The sequence below is a fragment of the Dreissena polymorpha genome, chromosome 9, assembly GCF_020536995.1.
Source record: "Dreissena polymorpha isolate Duluth1 chromosome 9, UMN_Dpol_1.0, whole genome shotgun sequence".
Lineage (NCBI taxonomy): Eukaryota > Metazoa > Mollusca > Bivalvia > Myida > Dreissenidae > Dreissena > Dreissena polymorpha.
The window spans coordinates 56,824,725-56,846,699 of NC_068363.1; the positions used below are offsets into that span (position 1 = coordinate 56,824,725).

General features: G+C 34.0%; 1 protein-coding gene and 1 long non-coding RNA gene across 3 annotated transcripts in view; both read left to right on the forward strand.

The window, feature by feature from the left end:
- LOC127844861 (cytochrome P450 2U1-like) overlaps positions 1–4,117 on the forward strand; it is an 18,846-nt gene extending 14,729 nt beyond the window's left edge. For both annotated transcript variants that reach the window (XM_052375393.1, XM_052375392.1), the window contains 2 exons: positions 1,929–2,056; positions 2,598–4,117. In XM_052375393.1, the coding sequence (XP_052231353.1) occupies positions 1,929–2,056; positions 2,598–2,835 (366 nt within the window). In that variant the 3' untranslated portion in view covers positions 2,836–4,117. The remainder of the gene's footprint in view (positions 1–1,928; positions 2,057–2,597) is intronic.
- Positions 4,118–16,533: 12,416 nt separating this feature from the next.
- On the forward strand, positions 16,534–19,373 carry LOC127846395 (uncharacterized). Its single transcript, XR_008033494.1, has 3 exons — positions 16,534–16,834; positions 18,840–18,935; positions 19,283–19,373. It is a non-coding gene; the product is annotated as an uncharacterized LOC127846395 (long non-coding RNA).
- The last annotated feature ends 2,602 nt before the right edge of the window (positions 19,374–21,975 follow it).

The window sequence follows — 21,975 nt, forward strand, 5'->3', positions numbered from 1 at the left end:
AACTTGGTACATTTGTTCACCCTCATGGGAAGGTGTGTCGCGTAAAAAAGTACGTCGATATCTCCAAGGTCAAGGTCACACTTGGAGTTCAAGGGTCAAATGCTTGTCCGGGCCATAACTTTATCATTAATTGTGAGATTTTAAAATCATATGGCAAATTTGTTCACCATCATGGGACGGTGTGTCGCGCGAAAGAATTACGTCGATATCTCGAAGGTTAAGGTCACACTTTGAGTTCAAAGATTAAAAATGGCCATAAATGAGCTTGTCTGAGCAATAACTATGTCGTTCATTGTGAGATTTTAAAATCAATTTGGCATATTTGTTCACCATCATTGGACGGTGTGTCGCGCAAAAGAATGACGTCGATAACTCCAAGGTCAAGGTCACACTTTAAGTTCAAAGGTCAAAGATGGCCATAAATGAGCTTGTCCGGGCCATGACTATGTTGTTCATTGTGAGATTTTAAAATCATTTGGCACATTTGTTCACCATTATTGGATTGCGTGTCGCGCGAAAGAATTACGTCGATATCTGCAACGTCAAGGTCACACTGTGTGTTCAAAGGACAAAAATGGCCATAAATGATCTTGTCCGGGCCATAACTATGTCATTTATTGTGAGATTTTTAAAATACCTGGTACATGTGTTCTAAATGATTGGACGATGTGTCATTCGAAAGAATTATGTCGATAACTCCAAGGTCTAGGTCACACTTGGAGTTCAAAAGTAAAAAAAATGGCCATAAATTTGGACGGCATGTCATGCGAAAGAATTCAAGAGCTCAAAGGTCGAAATGGCCATAAATGATAATGGCATTATAATTCTTAAAAATCGCTATAAATTTGATTCTTTTGTAAAAACAGCATGCAAAATAGTCTGTGTCAATGCGGCACGTGGGGGTATACGTCACGTCTGTGACAAAGCTCTAGTTTTTACAAGATATGTTGGCAACGGAATGAACTATTAAGCAATAGTTATGAGTGTTAACATGATCTGATTTATAAACCATCCCACTGTTTTCCTCTGTTATCCTTATTTCACATTGGTTGCGAACTTGTTCAACTCGTGGATACATGATAAATTATAATCTTATATGTAACATGTAGTCAGCTTTAAAACTATTTATAAACACATCTCCACGCAACATAAGAAAGTCCCAAATGACTCGGCACAATTATATCTATCCAAAATGCTGTATAATGTATCATAGTATTTGATAATTGAAGTTTAAGATGTAACTTGAGTTACAAAAAATAGAAAAAATGGTTTCCTTCAATAGCATCCATGCATTTGGGTGTTGATATTATATAATAATTTATTTAACTAAAATAAGAAGTTAAGCATTTAAAATCTAATTTCTTGGCATGGTCACATTTGGTTTTTTAAATATATATATAATACATTTTCAACTTTAAATGTACAAATGCTACTACATATATTCAACATCAAATATGTCTTTGTTGTCATTTTGTCAGGTGACTAAAAAATGTATTTGATAAGTTCGCCCCGTGCTAAACATGTTTACGTTTTAATGGCAACTGGTTGCTTTGCGCGTGCAGGAAATGTTTGTTAAATCAAGTGGTATTAGTCGTTTGAAGCCATGCGTTGTATTCTGTTCGTCAGCTGTGTTTATTTCCTTGCATAGTGTGCTTACGTCTGTGCCACGTCGCCCTCGTAATTCGCGAGTGCGCATGCGTTTAGGACAGGAACACTTAGTTTTATATATCGAAGTTATCGGAAGCTATGCACTTTTTTGCACTTATCGTCCATACGCTTGTCCTCTCAAAATACTTTTAGTTACTAGTATTACTAGTTACTAGTATAGGCTACGGACACCTAAAGCCTCCGGTATTAGCTGTTGCGGGAAGCAGTTTGACTTGCAAGCCAATTATCTCGTAATTTAACTCCAAATTATTGCTTTAAAGGTGTACATCAACCTGTGGTCTCTCCACCACGACCCGGAAGTGTGGCATGACCCCTGGGAGTTCGACCCCGGTCGCTTCCTGGACGCTGACGGTCACCTATTACCGCCGCACCACGAATGTCGACGAAGGTCGAGAACACTTTTTTGTTACAATTAATTTGCGTTGTGTTTGCATTTACAATTGTTCGTTTGCTTCCTCGAGAATGAATGCTCATAGTTGTTTTGTTGTTGGAATACTATGCATGTTATTGTTATGATTATGCTCTATTTGGTTTTTAAGTAAAATATTAAACCTTAATGTTTAATGTTACTGTTTATAAAATAATGTACTGCATCAAACATTCCAAATGTAGTATTAAACAAGTATACGTATCTGTATCGACGTTCTTAGAGATAATTGGTCCTCAGGAACGTTATGTTCAAATGTCAGCGAATTCATGTGCACAATCTTAGCCAACTTTCATCTTAAGCCCTGCATGTAATACAAATAATGAACATCGCACAGTATTTGTTCAGCCATGCAATAAATTTTCATTTAACAATGGCGGCTTTAATTGATGTTCTAATATTTAAAAATAAATAAATAAAATAAACATTTGAATTACATTAGAAACAAAGGCCGTTATGTTTCATCTGTTTATTAGTGTCATACTATTCATATATGTTTTAGGCTACTTGTATTTGGTGCTGGCCGACGCGTGTGTCTCGGGGAGTCGCTTGCTAAGAACCGTCTCTTCCTGTTCACCACTGCCCTGCTGCAGCGTTACGACTTCCGGCCCGCATCGTCACTTCCAGATCTCGACCCTCGCAAGTTCTCCCTGGGAATCGTCCTACATCCGGGTCACTTTAATATCAAAGCGATTAAGCGGACGAATGTAGATACAACCATATCAGGTTGTGGAAGTTGACGACAATCTATATTAATATCAAAATTTACATGATAACACCTACATGCGAGTCTCAAAGAGGGTTGTATGTTTGTTCTTGTTTAGTGTCATTATTTGTTAATGAGAAGAATAACCTTACAGATATTATATTTAGTTTTTAGAGTATGTGTGCTTCAAGTTATGTGTACGACAGTTTTGCTAGAAAGCACATTTGTTTAAATTCTCGAGATTTTGTTGCATATTTACCACAACAATTTTACACGGGAATATCTGTATCCTACGACTTGTTGCTGTTTCGTACTATTTTGGCACTTTGTCACTTGCCATAAATAAAAGACCACGCAATTGTGTATAATAATAATGCAATACTGCTCCAGCAGCTGGAGTTTCACTTCTTTATAACGACGCTTGTAAAACAAAATGGCGATGCTGTTTAAACTCGTTGTACCCAGGATGATGTGCTCGATGTTAAATTCCAATGTACTCCGGTTCGTACCTTAAAAGGGCCTTTGCACGTTGTGGTAAATTGACAAAAATTAAAATAGTTGTTTCAGATTCGCAAATTTTCGTTTTAGTTATGATATATGTGAGGAAACAGTAAATCTGAACATTTACCATGCTCTAAAATATCCATCATATGCATCTTTTGAAGATTTAAAAACCTGCAAATTATAAAGCGTTGCAACGCGAAACGATTAAATAATTTGGAGAGTCTGTTGTTGTCGTTATATTTTGTGATACTACGAGGATTGCACATATAAAGTATAAAATACATCACGAATTGTATCAGCACGGATGACCGACTGGTCTAAGCGGTAGACTTTTACTCCAGGACTCCATGGGTCAGTGGTTCGAGGCCAGTTGAGGGTTTCTTTTTTTAAATTGTATCCTTGTATTTTTTACTGGAGCTTTTTAGATCCAATGTTTACATTTATCAATACAAAGCATTTAATGACAAACTTCAATACATGCCAACGTCTGTGAAAAGTCTCCTTTTACGAATGCTAGCTTCTTCCAGTCTCTATGCGCTTTCAGTTGCTTATATTACGGTTGATGATACGGACTGCATTTTACGTATGATTTTTAACAGTTGTGTATGTTTAAGGATTGATATGAACTTTTATTATTGTGTTTACTTTTTACTTCAATTTTAGACTTTTATACTGATGTAATTGTTTATTTGTTAAACACATTGTTTTGTCGCATGTTTCATGTCTTTAACATTTTAAAATGTTAATTCGTGGTATTTACCCAAAATATCCTGGTCGATTAATAAGGCGATTATATCAGCTTTATTATGAAATGACTTTTTATTCTTATAACGGGTAACTCGTCGTTGAGTCGGACGGGTTAGCGGTACGATTCTATATTAACAAGCTATTCGATAAAGCCGGGACTAATTTTGTGCTGCCATTTAGAACCATATTTTACTAATCTATTTTTAAAATAAATATTTGGTCCCCAGCTTATTTTGATTAAATAATGGTTGAAAATCAGTACCCTTTCAGTTCGCCCATGAGTCGAAAATTCGCCCTAAACAGGGATACATATTTGTCTTAAGCAAGATGTATAACAATTCAAACATACCAAGTGTTGAATAAAATTAGCTTTTAAAAGGAAAACATATAGCATGGTCACTTTAGATTTCATTTCGAATTTTTCAACAACGGACCATTTGAAGCACTGTGGCAACGCAGAAAAGTACGAAAATAAAGAGATAAAACATTATTTATTATTAATTTTAGTTAATGGATTCTTTATAGATTGAGTCATGCTAATTTGAAAGAATATATTATTAATTATTATCCATGTGCCTCTGCCAGTAGTTCAACTCGTGTTCGCCATAAGGGCGCATTGCGTTCATCTCAAGGGCTTAATTAGTTGTATCACGTTTTTAGCTGTGAAATCTATACAATAAAACTAACCACTGACAATATCGTTTCATTATTAAAGAAAAATATAATGTTTTAATATGAATTAATTGATGAGTGCTATGTAATACATCAGACCAGAAAGCCAATGGTAAAAGCTGATCGAAATTTTCCAAAATCTTAGTTTACCGTCACCGGAAGCTATTAAAACTGTTACATTATACAATTTAATCGTGAGAGCATATTTTTTATCATTTTACTTAGAACTTTATAAATTTTGATTACCAATGGCATAGTGTTTATTACAAAGTCTCAACTCATGTCAAACAACACGCATCTTGACACACTTCAAAGATAAAAAATGACCGTCTCAAGGCGATATCGACTCAAGGGCGAGTTACCCTGTATTATCTGATATGGTAACGTAGGTGGTGATTTGGTTATTAAGTATAAATGGGACTTGTTAACAGATTGTCGTGACCATTTTATATGACTATGGAACGGAACGCTTTGTTCACAAATGAAGAAGCGAACTAAAATGAGTTTGAAACTTAGGAAAAGCCCGGTAAGTGTCCATACCGATAAACATTTTTTCAAATCATTCGTATTACCTTTTCTAAATACATTATTGTCATAAGCGGTCTATTCAATCGTGACAAAACTTCCTTTAAGGCAAACGCGTTCTAAATATGAAGTGGTTGTATACATATCGGATCAATGCGGAAGGAAAATCCATTACCGCTAATGTTACCATGAAACTGGGAAAACAGTCCTTATTTGGCTGTACTTCATGAATGAAAAGCGTGTCCATATACGGCAGTTGTAAAGTTAAACGGAACATCAGCACACCAAAAATAAATTCCGTGTACCCGTATCCTTATTTGGTATACAGAGTCTTTGTCAGATTGAGTTACATTTCTATACAAGATGTCAAATATCATAGACATGTATAATATTAATATGATTATTTTGTTATTTAAATGGAAAGCTTAAAAAGCGGGAATCTACAGTATATAAGTTGCTAGTGTATACCCGCAAAACAACGTGAAGTCATCTATGTCGTACATTAAAACAGTTAGCGTTTTAAGTAAAGTCCGATGCCATTTTATATAACAATAATGTGGAAATGTTTGCTTTTTGTAAATTTCTCTTTTAAACACGTGGCTACAATTGTCAAATGCAAATAAATGCACACCTGGAAGCTCTATACAATAACTAAACTTAAAATACGTGTCCCAACTAACGTTGACGAAAAGAAAGTACGACGGGGTTGCTGCGTTGACTTAATGTAAGATTAACATTCAATCCTTAAATTTTGTTTTGATATTAAACATAGACATCCAATTCTTTCTTAAATATCCACGTATCTGGTAAGCGATTTTTATGAAAAATCAATATATTTAAACTAAATGTCCGCCTTTACTTGTATTGTCATTGGTATACGACGGGACACGTACCTCTAACAGTTCCTTACAAACATCCATCTGATATATTTGTTGTCTATATTATTTTATATGTTTGATATACAGTTTGTTGAGCGTATACTAGTTGTGATGATTCCTTAACAACTTTTACGTGACACATAACATATTTGCATGTCTCATAATTGCCATTATATATCCATCATATGTACCTACTGTTAGCGACTTAATAGCACAATAATATATGTTTAAACGCTTTGCATAGAAAATATAGCAGAAATTATACAAATTGTGAAAAAAAAACATTTAGAGCTGGATTACACGTACACTGTATGAACTTATGTTATTTAATTATCAAATAAGCTCATAAATACAGACACACCTTTAAACGAAACAACATTAAACATTGCATATAAGTAAGCCAACTTATAATGCTAGTGTTCTTAAATTTATCTTTTGAAGATCAAGTATTAACCGAAAATACATATGGCGCATAAGTCCAAAAATATAAGATACACTTGTATACAAACTTCCTGATTTCTTTCCTTGTATGTCATACATTCCGACAAAAGCTTATCTTAATACGTTACCACACTGCACGCATTCCTGAATGAGGATGTAGCAAATTTAGCGTTTAATGCATTATAAAGTTTATATATAGTGAGTACATACCTTGCCTTTTATGGAAAACGAGGCCATATAAGGTAGTTGTAAAATGAGATGTAAACTATGTCGCAAACACGAATATATGATAGAACATGACACCCCATTTAAGAACATTTGGGTTAACAGTATACTTATTTGGTTATAATATTCTTCGTAAGATAGAGGGATATTTCCATAAAAGGCGATGTTGTCAAATACCTTGTAATATCTGTAATTTTAAATCCCTTAAAAGGAAGCTTTTATTGCGGGATCCTGCTTGGGTTAATTTGTCATGCTATACCCATTCTAAATATAAAAGTATTAATGATTTTAATCGTGTTATGTGTCCCTTTTAAATCAAGTCCGATTATTTTAAGCATCTTCGGATTGTTTCCATATTAATGAATATCATTGCTGAAAATTACGCGACAATTTCATGCTGTTGTTGTTGCCATATCAGGATATCACCGACCTTTGGTGTACATAAAGAAATAAAGAAAATTCAATTGTATAGTAAAACGCAATTCCTTAGGAAAAAATATTTTAGTATTAAATACGTATTGAGATATTTGAAGAAGACACTGTGTGAAATGCAAGCCAAATACAGTTTTGAACCCACGACTTTGGAGTAATAAGTATTGAGAGTGAACAGCATTTAAAGAAAAAAAAATCCTGTTTTGTTATGGAAAGCGTTGCTTAAGAATTGAATAGCAATCTGCAATTCATTTGTGTGCACTGTCATGAAAATAACGCCTTTTTTATAATGACTGACGGAATATTTTGACACCAATGATATGCAGAAAAATACTAATCATATGTTGAATCTGCAACACAAAGTTGAAACACACTTCACAATGATTTCTATCCGCTATAGTATGATTTGCTGTTTTAGTTCCAGTTTCATCTTCGTTTTATAGTAAACTTGCGAACCTATGTTTCATACATAAACTCACTCAATCATATTTGTCCATTCATAACATTAACTCACTCAATCATATTTGTCCATTCATTAATATTTGAATATTTTCAAGCGCGCAAGCCAAGTAGAACGTGTATTAAACAGTTTGTATTGGTCGGTGAAAGTCTGTATGAAATCTCGGTCGCGTGCATTGGTGCCCATATGAATCAGGATATCACCGACCTTTGGTGTCAGTTCACGTTTAGATGAATAGTTCATTGAGCTGATTATCATAATACTCAACCAGTAAGAACTCCCTACGGACGTCCGACGATTAGATTGTTTAAGGTAGCGCACCTCTAATGGGCACATATCCAAATATAATTTAATTAATTCTTTTCTTAATCAGCATCATTTCACTGAACTGCATGCAAATTTGTAGGTAGGCTTTCCATGCTTTAAAAAAAAATATACCGATTTTTTCAAAACGACCCTCTCGCTCGGCTTTTGTCCAGTTTATTTTAACCCCTGGGGTATATAAAAGTTCCATAATTCATTCAGAGTTCCAAATAAGGGCATGCAGTTGGTGTGTACAGATGCAGTAAAGGTGTTTAAAGTTTAAACAAGATGAAATAAGTACTCTTTTACAGACATTTATTTTTTACAATTTTTTTATCTATGGAATTGCGCCATGAAATGTAAGTGATTTCAGCCAAGTAAAAATTGGGTCGGTTAAAAACAAAGTGTCATAACATTCAAAATAGTATCATTTTAGTTATATTTTAAACTAATTTTTTATATAAACACTATATACAGCAAAAATACCAAGAAATAGACAGATTTACCGTTTACTTTTTGAAATAAAAATAAAAATGCAATATGCATCATTCGTATTTTCAGCAGTATATTACCCAATTTAGCCAGAATGTTGTTTTAATTTAAAAAATTGAAGGATGTTCTTACAATTTTCAACATATTTGACAATAAACATAGCTTATATGCTATATTAAATCAAATTACGTTAGAAAAGAAATAAAGCGCGGGAAGATTCCAAAAGATTTCTAGCCTATCTCCTTAACCACTCAGCCACGTCAACTTCACATCAGTGCAACCTTAAATTAAATATCCATAAGTAAACAGGTAAAAAGGCTCGTCAATCTTTGAAGAAATCGCGAAATCGTATTTTTCAGATGATAATTGGATCAAAGTCAATATTTATAGTGAAAATAATGTATTCTTAATGAATTAGGTAAACACATATCAAAATTCGAAGTTTGAAAAAAATAAAATGCATCTCTTGGAAATCACCGATCATTTAAGATCGGCAATGATCGTAAAATAAATCGCGGGAAATCATTAGAGGTGCGCTACCTTAAACGGAAATCTTATCTTTCCATATATAGTGATAGACCTTAGACAGATATACACAATTGATGTTAATATGATATCTTCTAGGAATGAACTCAAAAACTGAAACTCCGTGTTTATATTATGTTCAACTTAATTTCATTTTATCCTATGTCTTTAACATGCTGCAATTTAATTAAGCAATTATATCGTTATTTTTTTTTTGTTTCAAACATTATCGCATTTTCCGTGTTTGTATATAACAAAAAGTTACTTTTTATGTTTGTTTCATTTTTATTTATCTCATCTTGTTTAAGCATGGAAGTGATCAATTTCCATATTTAAGCAAATGTTCAACTACATTTGTTACAAAAAGTCACGTTTAGAAAACATTTTCATCGCTTACAATTATGCTATAATTTCCACAAAGCATCGATCTTACATAAAGTTTATTTATGTCATTGAATCATTGCTTACTAAATGTAAACTGTATGTTCTATTCTGTATAAGACTTTCTACGAGTACATAAACGATAGTATCTGAGAAGTTCACATTCATGACACAATCATGACAAAATCACCAACGGCATTGAATCCAACACATTTACGAGCATTTTACAATGATACTTGAGTCTAAAGTATCTGTATACAATGAGATGACATAAGAAGAGACGCCGCTTACGTGTCATACAGAAAAGAGTGTTAAATAGTTGAATGAATACAAGTGCATTTGAAGATGTCGCGTAATGCTATTTTTCCTATCTCTCGAGATGAAACACGGATACTTGTTCTTAGAATACATACTGCTCTGCTTTGAAGAGGCGCGGATACCTTGCTTTGAACAAGTCCGACGGTCGTTCGGTCGGTCGGTCGGTCAGTCTGTCGGTCGGTATGTCGGTCCGCGGTACATTCATTTCCGCACGTAATGTAGAGAACGCGTGCGAATTAGTTTGATGATTACATTGGATGAATACAAAGACAATTGATGCAAGCAATCGAATGTTGCACCGTGTTGCAGTTAAGATCTACTGAAGTATGACCTTGATCTTGTGTTTAACAATTTTTCTGAATTAATTTTGCAATCCTTCAAAGCTGGTAGAAGGTATAGCTCGTACAACCCTTAAAGTGTTGTTAGTAAAACTTTTTACATTTATTTGACCTTGACATTAACAAACCATACGCCATTATACAGCCAATCTGCAAACAAAATCTTATTTCTGTCTTTTCCATAAATTATTGTCCAAAAATCCCTGTATGGTCTTACCATTGAATATGCTTTAGGTAACAATGAAATACACGTCAGATAAGATTAAAGTTCTTATGACATTAATATAATAAAAACCAATAAAAAGACATTTTAATGTTTAGCTGAATAGTATACTTGCAGTTACCGGTTTAATATTTGTATCCACTGTAAATAAAAAGTATTTAACATTAAAGAAGCTTTTTAAAATAAAACAAAACTGTCGTGAAATATGAAATAATGAGATTATTTATAAACAATGCGTCTTATGTGGTTGGCTTAACAAGATTCAAGCTTTGCATGAAAAGTTGTTTTTCAGACCTGCCTACGCTCGAGATGTCATTTTGAGACCGTCTCTAAAGATACTTTTACAACATTTGAATTTTTATTGTATTATTTATTCAACAACTCTCTCCTTAAATGCATGCATTTTTTTAAATAGCAAGTCAGTTTGCATTTACAAATAATCAATATCATGTTTGTAAAATATTGCAATGTTGCTATCTATTATTTTATTGAAGTATATGTGCAATTGTAACGTATTTTGTATTTTTCGCTTCTTTAATTACAGTGATTTCTTTCTATTTCTTACAAAATGTGATCAATTTCTTTCTTTGAATGTGTGTCCATTTACTAATGCGTCGTATATTTTGCTATGTGTACTGTACATACATTTCCATCTTTTTACGCATCTTATCATCAATCTTCAATGCTACAATTGCTGCAAATATCAAGAGGTCCCCGATAAATAACATTATATTAATATCTAAACTTCCCATGGGTTATCTAGGAAGGAAGAAGGAATTGTTTCGTTAATTCATTTACTGTTATCAATTACTTAAGTATACGGCTGAAAAAAGGCAACTACTTAATTAAATTACTGTAAGTGTGTGGTTTAAACCATTTTATTTCCATAAGGCGTTTGCTATTGTTTCACATTGAAGTAAATGAGTATTTCAAACAAAGGAGTTGGAGCATAATCATAAGGGGATTTCCACAACATCGGTGGGAAATTTTTCGCGCTGAAAGTTCAGAAACCACTTAGCGAGTCTTTATTTCATATGTTATTTCATATACTGTTTCATTTAAAGTTGACTTGCTTAACAATGCATTTTGTTTCTCTTTTTCACTACCAAAATGAAAACTTTTTTGTGTATAGTTAAAATTAAAAGATTGATGATCCAAACAACAACCACTTTGTGCTCGTATCCAAAGGATCACCACTGTGTTAAACAAATGCATACCGATTACGCAAGATATTAATATGGAAGTAAATCGACGGTTGCAAAATGACGCAATAAGTAGCAAAACCATAAAGCATGCATGCGCGTTAACAAAATGTCTAGACAGCGTTTAAAGTTGTTTCGGTTCATGTCATTCTTTTACCGCAAAACACAACTCTGTTATTAACAAATGACAACCGATTGCGTGAGATATTGATCTTGAATTTATCGACGGTTAACGAATGACTCATTGACTAGCCAAATCATGAAACATGCATGTGCGCGCTAAGAAAATGTCAAGCCAGCATTTAAAGTTGTTCGGTTCAATTTATTATATTGGCCGCAAAACAAACAAATATTCAATGACATGCTGGATAGTAAGCAATAACTGGTGAGACGCATTCAGGATAAAAACGAGAAAATGGCAAATCCAGGTTCAAGAAGGCACTGCTCCCAATACTTTAAATCAACGGCATGTTCTGATTCGACCTCGCGCTTTCTGTTTTAGTCATGGACACGATGGTGAATAACATGGTATTATTCCAAAATTTCAAACAAATTTAATGCGATGAAGTTGAATCGAAACAGAAATGTGATGCTTATCATGATATTGCCGGAATAGGGTCTGGTGTGGCATATAAATAAATACAACACTTTGTTGTTGTGAACTTGTGATCATACATTTTCTAGTTGGAAGGTTAGCCAGTATAGCGAATGTTATGTGTATACATGAAGATATTACAAATTACACATTGATTCAGCGATGTTTGTATATGGATTCTTTAACAACCACTTTCTACTTTGACGGTGTTGCTGTTGTTGTTTGAGACGTTATATTTTTGCTATTGCTGATACACAGAGTTTTGCCCTCGATGATAATCATATTCATGTTGTTGTTTTTTTAAATAATTTTGTTGTTGCTATTACTTATAATATCATTTAAAGTGTTTCAGACTGAGTATTTTAATTTATTTACTTATACATACTGTTCAAACGCCAATTGAAAAACACTAAACGAAAACGATTAAGGGAATACGAGCGTCTTACGACGGTTGTGTCTGAACTGTGAAAGTGCAATGTGCGCATGACTTTAAACGTCGGATGCTATGTGCTTGCCACATGAAACCAAACCTCATCGCATACAGCATGCTTCAACACATCGCATCATGTTATCAAATTTAAAGGAACGATTTCAAAGATTCTGTAACATTTGGGAATACCCGAACCTATGAGACTTTGTAAACAACTAACGCTATATATAGTTGGTTTTGTAATTCGCCCTCTTGGTGCAAAAACATACAATGTGACAATAAAATTAGAAGGCATATGGTACCTTTTTGAGGCGATATATCAGTACTTTTATCTCAATTTTGATTTTATCATTGTGTCCATTTTCCGAATGTAATCCTAGACAAATGGGCTTGATGCTTTGACCTAATTGTTTACTTGTTCATCTGGTTGCACTGTAGGTGCAGAAAATGTTTGTTAAATCAAGTGGTATTAGTGGTTTGAAGCCCTGCGTTGTATTATGTTCTTCAGCTGTGTTTATTTCCTTTCATAAATTGCTGACGTCTGCGCCACGTCCGTCCTCGTCATTGGTGAGTGCGCATGCGTTAAGTACGGGCACTTACCGTATCATAGCTATCGGAAGCTATGCACATTTTTGCACTAATAGTCCACACGGTTGTCCGAAAATATAATAAAAAAAACAGACAGGAACAGCTTATCAAAGATTATGTAACTCTGTAAATAAAAATAATGTGTCGGTAAGTTTAATTTTACGTGTCTATATATTCGATTGTGATAACTTGTGATGTCTGTAATGAAAATCGACATTAACATAGCAAGAATTCCATTCATATCACGCGTCTTCATTATAATTATGTAAACCGTCACTAACCGGCGAGTTGGGACTTTCTCCGGAAACTCTGTCCCTCTCTCCACCCTCTTAAACACAAGACCACACCGAAATTGAAAATCTTTAAGTATCAGCTAAATATGTGGTATTCAGCTTTATTAATAATAATAATAATAATAATAATAATAATAATAATAATAATAATAATAATAATAATAATAATAACTTTAATTCATGAAGAATTCGCATTAAAAAATAATTTCTTTTTTATAACGTGGTCTTCAGTAACATAACACAAGTATATATTTTGAAACATGCATACGGACATACAAGGGATAATACAAAATATTCAAAATATGATACAAAAATCAATCTTTCAAAATAAATCACATCAGACACATCACAACAAGGTGTTAACATAAAGTATATTAATGATTTAATAATAACATATAATGATAATAACATAACAACTTTGCACCACTACCCCTGAGTCTAGTAAGTGAAATAAGCAAGAGTGGTGGGACACACCCCGGGTCTACACTTAATGCATCATCAGGAAGTCATAAACTTTGATTACACTCCTCTCTAGTATACATGTATATAGACTGTTCCCACCAAGCATTTTAGAAAATAATTATTATTGTCTTTAAAAACAAAACTTTTCGTCTCAAAGGTCATTAATAAGACAATTTTAAATACTTTCAGTTACTAGTATAGGCAACGGACTGGGTCTTTAAAGGGACCTTCAACCGCGATTGACGATAAAGAAAAATTATATAATACCATGTTTTTTTTCAATTATTAGTTTATGTTGATTAAAATATCACGACACATATATTAAATTACTTGAAAAAGTTCACATTTTCAGTATATTCGGTAATGATATTTCGCGATGTAAAATCGAAAGTACATCGCGAAAATAGTTGACGTAACGATATACACACTATAAATAACGCACGTAGATTGATCTTTTTATATAGAAAATATATACAATTCACTACGCATGCACAATTTGCATTCTTGGGTTTACCACGTGACGATGATGATCAATCTACTTGCGTTATTTATAGTTAATGGTAGTTACCTGGTACCTGTACCTAGTAAAATTAATTACCGAATACAGTAGACTCTCTGTAAACCGGACGATCTGGGGACCAGCCTGATCGTGCGGGTTTTTAGAGAGTTCCGGTTTACCAAGAGTATACTGAAATATGAAAACTTAACAACTGTTTTCAAGTAATGTAATGTACCAGTCGTGATATTTTATTCAATATAAACTAATAATTGTACAAAAATACGGTATTTTAGAACATTTCAGTTTTCGTCAATCGCGGTTGACGGTCCCTTTAAGCCCGTGGTACTAGCTTTACAGTTAAGGGAAGCGGTTTTACTGGCTAGCCAATTATCTCGTAATGTAACGTTAAATTAACACCATCTTTCAAGGTGTACATCAACCTGTGGTCTCTCCACCACGACCCGGAAGTGTGGCCTGACCCCTGGGAGTTCGACCCCGGTCGCTTCCTGGACGCTGACGGTTACCTACTACCACCATACCACGAATGTCGACGAAGGTCGAGAACACTTTTTTGTAACAATTTATTTGCGTTGTGTTTGAGTTTACAATTTTTGTGTTTGCTTCCTCAAAAATGAATGCTCTTAGTTTTTGAAAAAAAAAGCATTTTATTGCTATTATTATGCATTAATTGGTTTCAAACTTAAAAATTAAACCTTACACGTTAATGTTTATAAAACAGTGTACCGCAGCAAACAATCAAAATGTAGTATTAAACAAGTAAACGTGTCTGTATGGACGTTCTAAGTGATAATTAGTCCTCATGAACGTTATGTTAAAATGTAAGCGAATTCATCGTCACAATCTTAGGCAACGTTGATCTTAATCCCTGCATGTTATACAAATAATCAGCATCGCACGTAACTTGTTCAACCACCCAATTACTTTTCATTAAACAATGACAGCTTAAATTTACTTGAATATGTAAAAATAAATACATGACGCATTTGAATTGCATTAGAAAAAATAGGCCGGTATTTTCATCTGTTTATTAGTGTCATACTATTCACATATATTTCAGGTTAGTTGTATTTACTTGTATTTGGTGCTGGCCGACGCGTGTGTCTCGGGGAGTCGCTAGCTAAGAACCGTCTCTTCCTGTTCACCACTGCCCTGCTGCAGCGTTACGACTTCCGGCCCGCATAATTTCTTCCAGATCTCGATCCTCGCAATTTCTCTCTGGGAATCGTCCTACATCCCGGTCACTTTAATATACAAGCGATGAAGCGGACGACTGTAGATACAACCATATCAGGTTGTGGAAGTTGATGCCAATCTATATTAAAATCAAAATTTACATGATAACACCTACATCTGAGACTCAAAGAGGATTGTATGTTTGTTATTGTTTAGTGTCATTACTAGTTAACGAGCAGAATAACATTACATATATTATATTTAGCTTTAATAATATGTGTGCTTTAAGTTATGTCTAAGACAGTTTTGCTTAAATGCATATGTATATAATTTCTCGAGATTGTGTTGCATATTTACATCATTAATAATCCACGGGAATGTCTGTGTTCTCACCCGATCCTGTTTTATTAGCTACTACTAGTAGAAACTTATTAGACTTTTTAGACTACTACTACTAATAATAAAAGATGCCTTTCCTACCGCGGTAAAATTTATTAGCTACTGCCAACACTAATAAAAGATGCTGTCGCTAAACGGTGCTTGTTCATTTGGCGGACAATGGTGTGCCACGTGTGAGGAATTATGCCGTTATTGCATAGCTGATTGTATTTCCTGCCTTTAAAATGCTCGAACGAATATGAACTCTGGATGTTGGGTTTCAATAAATTATAGCAGATTACACGATTTAAGCACAATTTGATACCTATGACGAGAATTCAGTTCAGTGCTACTTTTAAAATAACTATATAAAATATATAGTTTCCGGTTATGTAGCATTATGAATAAATATTTTCGAGATATCGCTGTTCTTTTTTACAAATGATATTATTTTTAATTAAATTTGCCTGCGCAGTGATAAGCATTTAAAAGCTATTGGAGTGGTTCGATTGCGCTTCAGCTTTACGCCAAGTCTTATCTGGCCGCAAATTATACCTTTCTGAAAGGCGCTTATACAGTCAATCGTCTGATAATGCTGACGTACCGGCGTTCGCGGAAGAAACGTGTCTGTGCTATTTTAATTATAGAATACAAATAATTATGGGATAATAAAGTGATTAGCCTAAATTAACTAAACATCATGCCAATGATCCGGAAGCTTCTATTAAAACTGTGTACAAGGGGAAAAGCCGGCGAACAGTAGGCCTACATGTCACCGAGAAGTGGGGCAGTAGGCAAAAGCTTGGAACGCAATCACAAGAACTTGCAGAAGTTCAGATTGAGAATGAGAAACCAGAAACAAACTTAATTGCTAACTGTACTACAAATAGCAGTTCAGTATCAGACGTAGATACTTCGGTTACATTTGGTAAGTAAACAACAACCTAATTGGTGCATTGATTGAGATTAATTCCAGCCTCCGTCCGGCTCTAGTCACATGTCAGCTGTCCTTGGTTTATGGGTGTGTGTGATCATATATATCTATTCACAAAGTAATGTTTCCAAAACCAATGATACAGTATTAAGGAAAGTTTAAAAATCTGAAGTTAATTATTATTCCAGACTGATATTTGGATCATTTTTTAGCTCAGCGTTTTTCGGAGAAAACCAGAGTTATTGTCATAGCCAGCTCGTCGTCCGCCGTCTGACGTCCGCCATCCGCGTCGTGCTAAAACCTTAACATTTGCTCTAAAATCAAAGTGATTCCACCTACAACTTTGAAACTTCATATGTAGATGCACCTTGATGAGATCTACGTGCCACACCCATTTTGGGGGTCACTAGGTCAAAGGTCAAGGTCACTGTAACCTTTTTAAAAAAAAAAAAAATCTGACAAGCCTTCATTTATTCAAAACTGCACCCGTAGCCGAGTGTGGCACCCGTTATGCATTGCTCTTGTTTTTAATTCCCAGCATTGTCGCACAACTTCTGACATTACCTTATAAGATCACACAGCTAGTATAAATATATCCTCCAATTACCTTCAGTCAAGCGGTTAAGGAAACAAATAAAATAATTTCTGAAATAATTCAAACATTGCCGCAATAAACGATGTAACAATTTATTTCATTCCCATTAAATCCATGTAAAAATTGTTTATTTACAGCGTGTTAAACTACGCAAAGTCGATAGTTCCATGCACATCCGCAAATAATATACACTACACGCGTTGTCTACCTTGAGTCAAAAGGTTACATTAAAAAAGCTATAGTACTCGATTGCAATAGACATGATGTCAATTAAACTTAGAAAATTCGATTCACTGAACAAATTTAGAGAAACTGAAAGATTAATTTAACTTTTTTATAACTTCTATTTACCATTTAACAAGTTTCTGTTTTATCGGTAGATCTTCTGTTAAGCAACATATACACACAAAAAGTGCTCAAGAATTGGAAAAAACAAAAACGTTCGCAATTTGTTCAAATAAAATTTTGGCATATATGTTACTATTAAAAAATTTGATAAAAATATCAAATCGAGACAGTGTATACCCACTGAACATGTGGATAAGGGATGTCACCTATTTTTGTGATGTACCTGCAAAGATTTTTCCATGCAACATTTTCTGGGAATTGTGAAAAAGTAAAAGAATTTTCTTTAAAATAAAACAAATACATGAAATTATGTGTTTACACAAGCGCAGTGGTCTGCAATTTCTGTGCAAGTTTATTGATGAGTAGCAAAAACATGAACGGAATCGGCATACAATTAGAATATTACAGTTGAAGTAAGATTTGTAAATGTAATTAAACTTTTTTTTTCCTTATTTTAGTTGTGTCTGTAGTTTATATTTTCAAGCGTAGTAATGTTAGTAAAACAAAATACTCGGAACGCATGCATGTGACGTCATCATGAGAGCCGCAATCTTAATGTAAACAAAGTGATATAAATTAGGTCATGCTCAAAAAAAGGGAATCATACGATACATACTCATGATATTAATTAAAGTGGGAAAGTACCCCATACCACGGGTGTGTGGAAATGTATATAAAAAAAAACACACACTACAATTATGTTTCAGAATTTTGCGACTCATTGAAAAAAAAATATTGAAAAGTTCGCAACTCAAAAAAAAAAATTAGTGGGCCAGGGTCCTCACAAAATCATGGAAAAAAACTTGGAATATCTGAGAATACAATAATTGAGGTCTACTTATTTGTCTATAATCAATAATATTTACTGTCAACTAGAAACTCCTCAAAATATTAAAGAAAGATATGTATGCGTTGCAGATGAAAATATAAGATATGATACTGAAAAGGCCAAACGTCTTGAAGAATGGAAAAGTATATCTCCAGAAATTATGTCTGCTTATGTACAAATGCAGACACCCAATAAGCGACAATGTGCTGATTGTTGTCTCTCCTCAGATGAACTGTACAGGTGTTGTGATTGCTGTTCATGGGAGACTACGTGCCTCACATGCTTGCGGTTGAGGCATAAACATCCTCATCTGCATTTGGAAGGTACAATTTTAACAAATACAAGAGAAAGCATTTATCATATCATTGAATTTGAACATAAATCATCTAAGACAGTGTACTTTTTTTTCTTAAAGTGGTATGACTTCATGTATTTAAAAAATCTTTGAATGTGTTTAGAGATATTCAAAGTACCATTTTAGAAAATTATCATTACATGAGCTTCATACAAATACGTGTATTACAAATGTGGTCTTTTTCAATACATGGTTTCAAAACCAACCAGTTCCAACTGCCATCAAACTCAAAAGCTGTTGTTATCTTGAACTTTAAAACTGCGAGGTGTTTTTAAATGCTTATTGAGCATTTGTCTTAAATGCCCTTTTTTACAGAACATGGCTTACCTTTCTTTCATTGATGATGATGAGGCTTGGAAATTGAATGACCATTCCTGTAGCACTATTTACCTGAAAAAACTCGTGGTCGTGGATGATAAAGGTAATTTTGTAATCCTATCATGTCTCACCCTCATCATTGTTCTTATCTTATAATTTCTCATGCTGACAATTGTTCTTATCTTGTCTCATGCTGATAATTGCTTTTATCTTATCATGTCTCTTGGTGATATTGTTATTATCTTATCATGTCTCATGCTGATAATTGTTCAGATATTGTCTCACACTGATCATTGTTCTTATTATGTCTAATGCTGATAATTGTTCATATTTTATATCTCATGCTGCTAATTGTTCTGATCTTGTCTCAAACTGATCATGGTTCTTATCTTATCCTGGTTCATGCTGATAATTGTAATTATCTTATCATGTATCATGCAGATCATTGTTATTATCTTATCATGTCTCACACTTATCATTGTTCTTATCTTATCATGTCTCATGCTGATAATTGTTCTGATCTTGTCATGTCTCACACTGATCATTGCATTGTTCTTATCCTATAATGTAACTTGGTACGAAAGATTCGTTGCAGGTTGTTTTGCTGTCCTGTTACTTTGTGTTAAACAGTAGTCAACTTATATTGGAATCTAGCTACATTCTCGCCAATACTTATATATGCACCCTGTATCAAACTGGGTCATTAAAAGCCAAGTAACTAATTATTACAAGTGGAAATGCCCAGCATGTTTACAACTAAGTTGCAAGTTAAAGTGAGTTATATGATCCCAATAAATCATGGTTTTGCCAATTTGCAATTACTAAAACACTTTTTATAGTTAACAACCATAAGTATTTTTTAAAAACCTTGTAATCTTTTTTAAGGTCGACAGCATTTGAAGACCCTGCAATTTTGCAAGTGTGAAGTTGAAGCTGTACGCTTGATAAGGTTCAACCTGTGGCCATCTTCAACCAAATTTCCAAACGTGGCATTTCACTTTGACTTAATGCGCTGGTTATGTGGTCTTCTTCTTGAAAGCTTGGTGTCATTTAAAAGTTTCTGCTCCGCATGAGACGCGTGGACATCAAAGCACATGAAGACATATATTCATCACCCTGTATGTTTGTACATGATTTTTGTTTGAATTGCTTTTGAAGTAACACAAAAGTATAATATTTTTATATGTAGTTAATACATAAAATAAAGCTTGTTTACAAAATAATTTAAGTATAAATATTTGATTTACTGATTCATGTGAATGATTTGCTATACTAGTATCAGAAAAGCAGGAGGTGGAGCCTTCCATTTTTGTGCCCCTCTCTGTTAAATATGTACCATCCCCCTTCCATTTTTATGCTCTACTTTTTAAAAGTATGTCTCACCATTGTACACAAATAATTACAGAAAGACCCTATGTGTTATAGTGGCTATTAACAATTTTATAGATTAACATACATTATTATTTGATATGAAAATTATCAAATTCAATTTGATTAAGAGCAGACAGCATGGAATTATGTTGAATGGATGGATGATTGAATATAAGTATGTAAGTGGAAACACCATACTGAAGTCGCTAACACAGAACAAAGTTTAACATCTGGAAAAGTTTCACAAAAAAGTTCACACTGCACCGACAATATTCCACATTGGGGGCATATGTCAGATCCTATGACAAGCCTTATTTTTAATTGCAATGTGTAATTGCCTTATGTGTATGCTTTAGTTTACCTTTAAACGTTTATTTTAAGTTCTTACAGCTTGCTTTAACTGTTGGTTTTGTCTCTATATTTTATCATGTTTAATAAATTTTGAATAAATGGGATAAATCACGGTTATATTTTTAGGTCAAAGATTTGTACAAAGTGCTTGTAGGAGGAACAGCCGATGAATTTCGACATTTTATCTACCAAATGGAAAACATCCACGATGATGGATCCAAATGTCCAGCTTGTTATGAGGTAATGTTAAAAATAGTGATTGTAACAGAAAATTATCCCACCATTTTACAATTACAGTATTTAAAATAAATATTAATCAATGAATTGATACTTTGCTTTTTAGCTCACCTGATTGCTCAGGTGAGCTTTTGTGACCGTTCTTTGTCCGACGTCTGTCCGTCCCTCCGTCCGTTCACATTTGTTCATAAACACTCTAGAGGCCGCATTTATTGTCCCATCTTCATTAAACTTGGTCAGAAGCTTTGTCCCAATGAAATCTCGGTCGAGTTTGAAACTGGGTTGTGCCGGGTCAAAAACTAGGTCACTAGGTCAAAAAAGAAAAAACTTGTAAACACAGTAGAAGTAACATTTCATGCCCAATCTTCATGTAACTTTGTTTGTCTTAATGATATGATGGTTGAGTTTGTTGTATATTTACTAAGTTTATTATTTTTTCACTAATATCTATGCTTGAAAGTCGACCTTTCATGTTGACTGCCGTCCGTGTACTGAGTCCAACAGATTTCAACCAGTTCGTTTTTTCGCGGACACGGACACGGAACGCGGAGACATGTAAACCCGGCCTTATGCACGTGAAGTCAAGTAGCGGAGATACCCTTTTAACAGATGTCCATGTCCGCTATTGTGAATCACTCTAGTTCTGCACGAGAAGTCATGAATCGGGGATACCCTACTACCAGATGTTCAGATCCGTTATAAGAGTACCATTCTAATTTTGTATTGGAAAG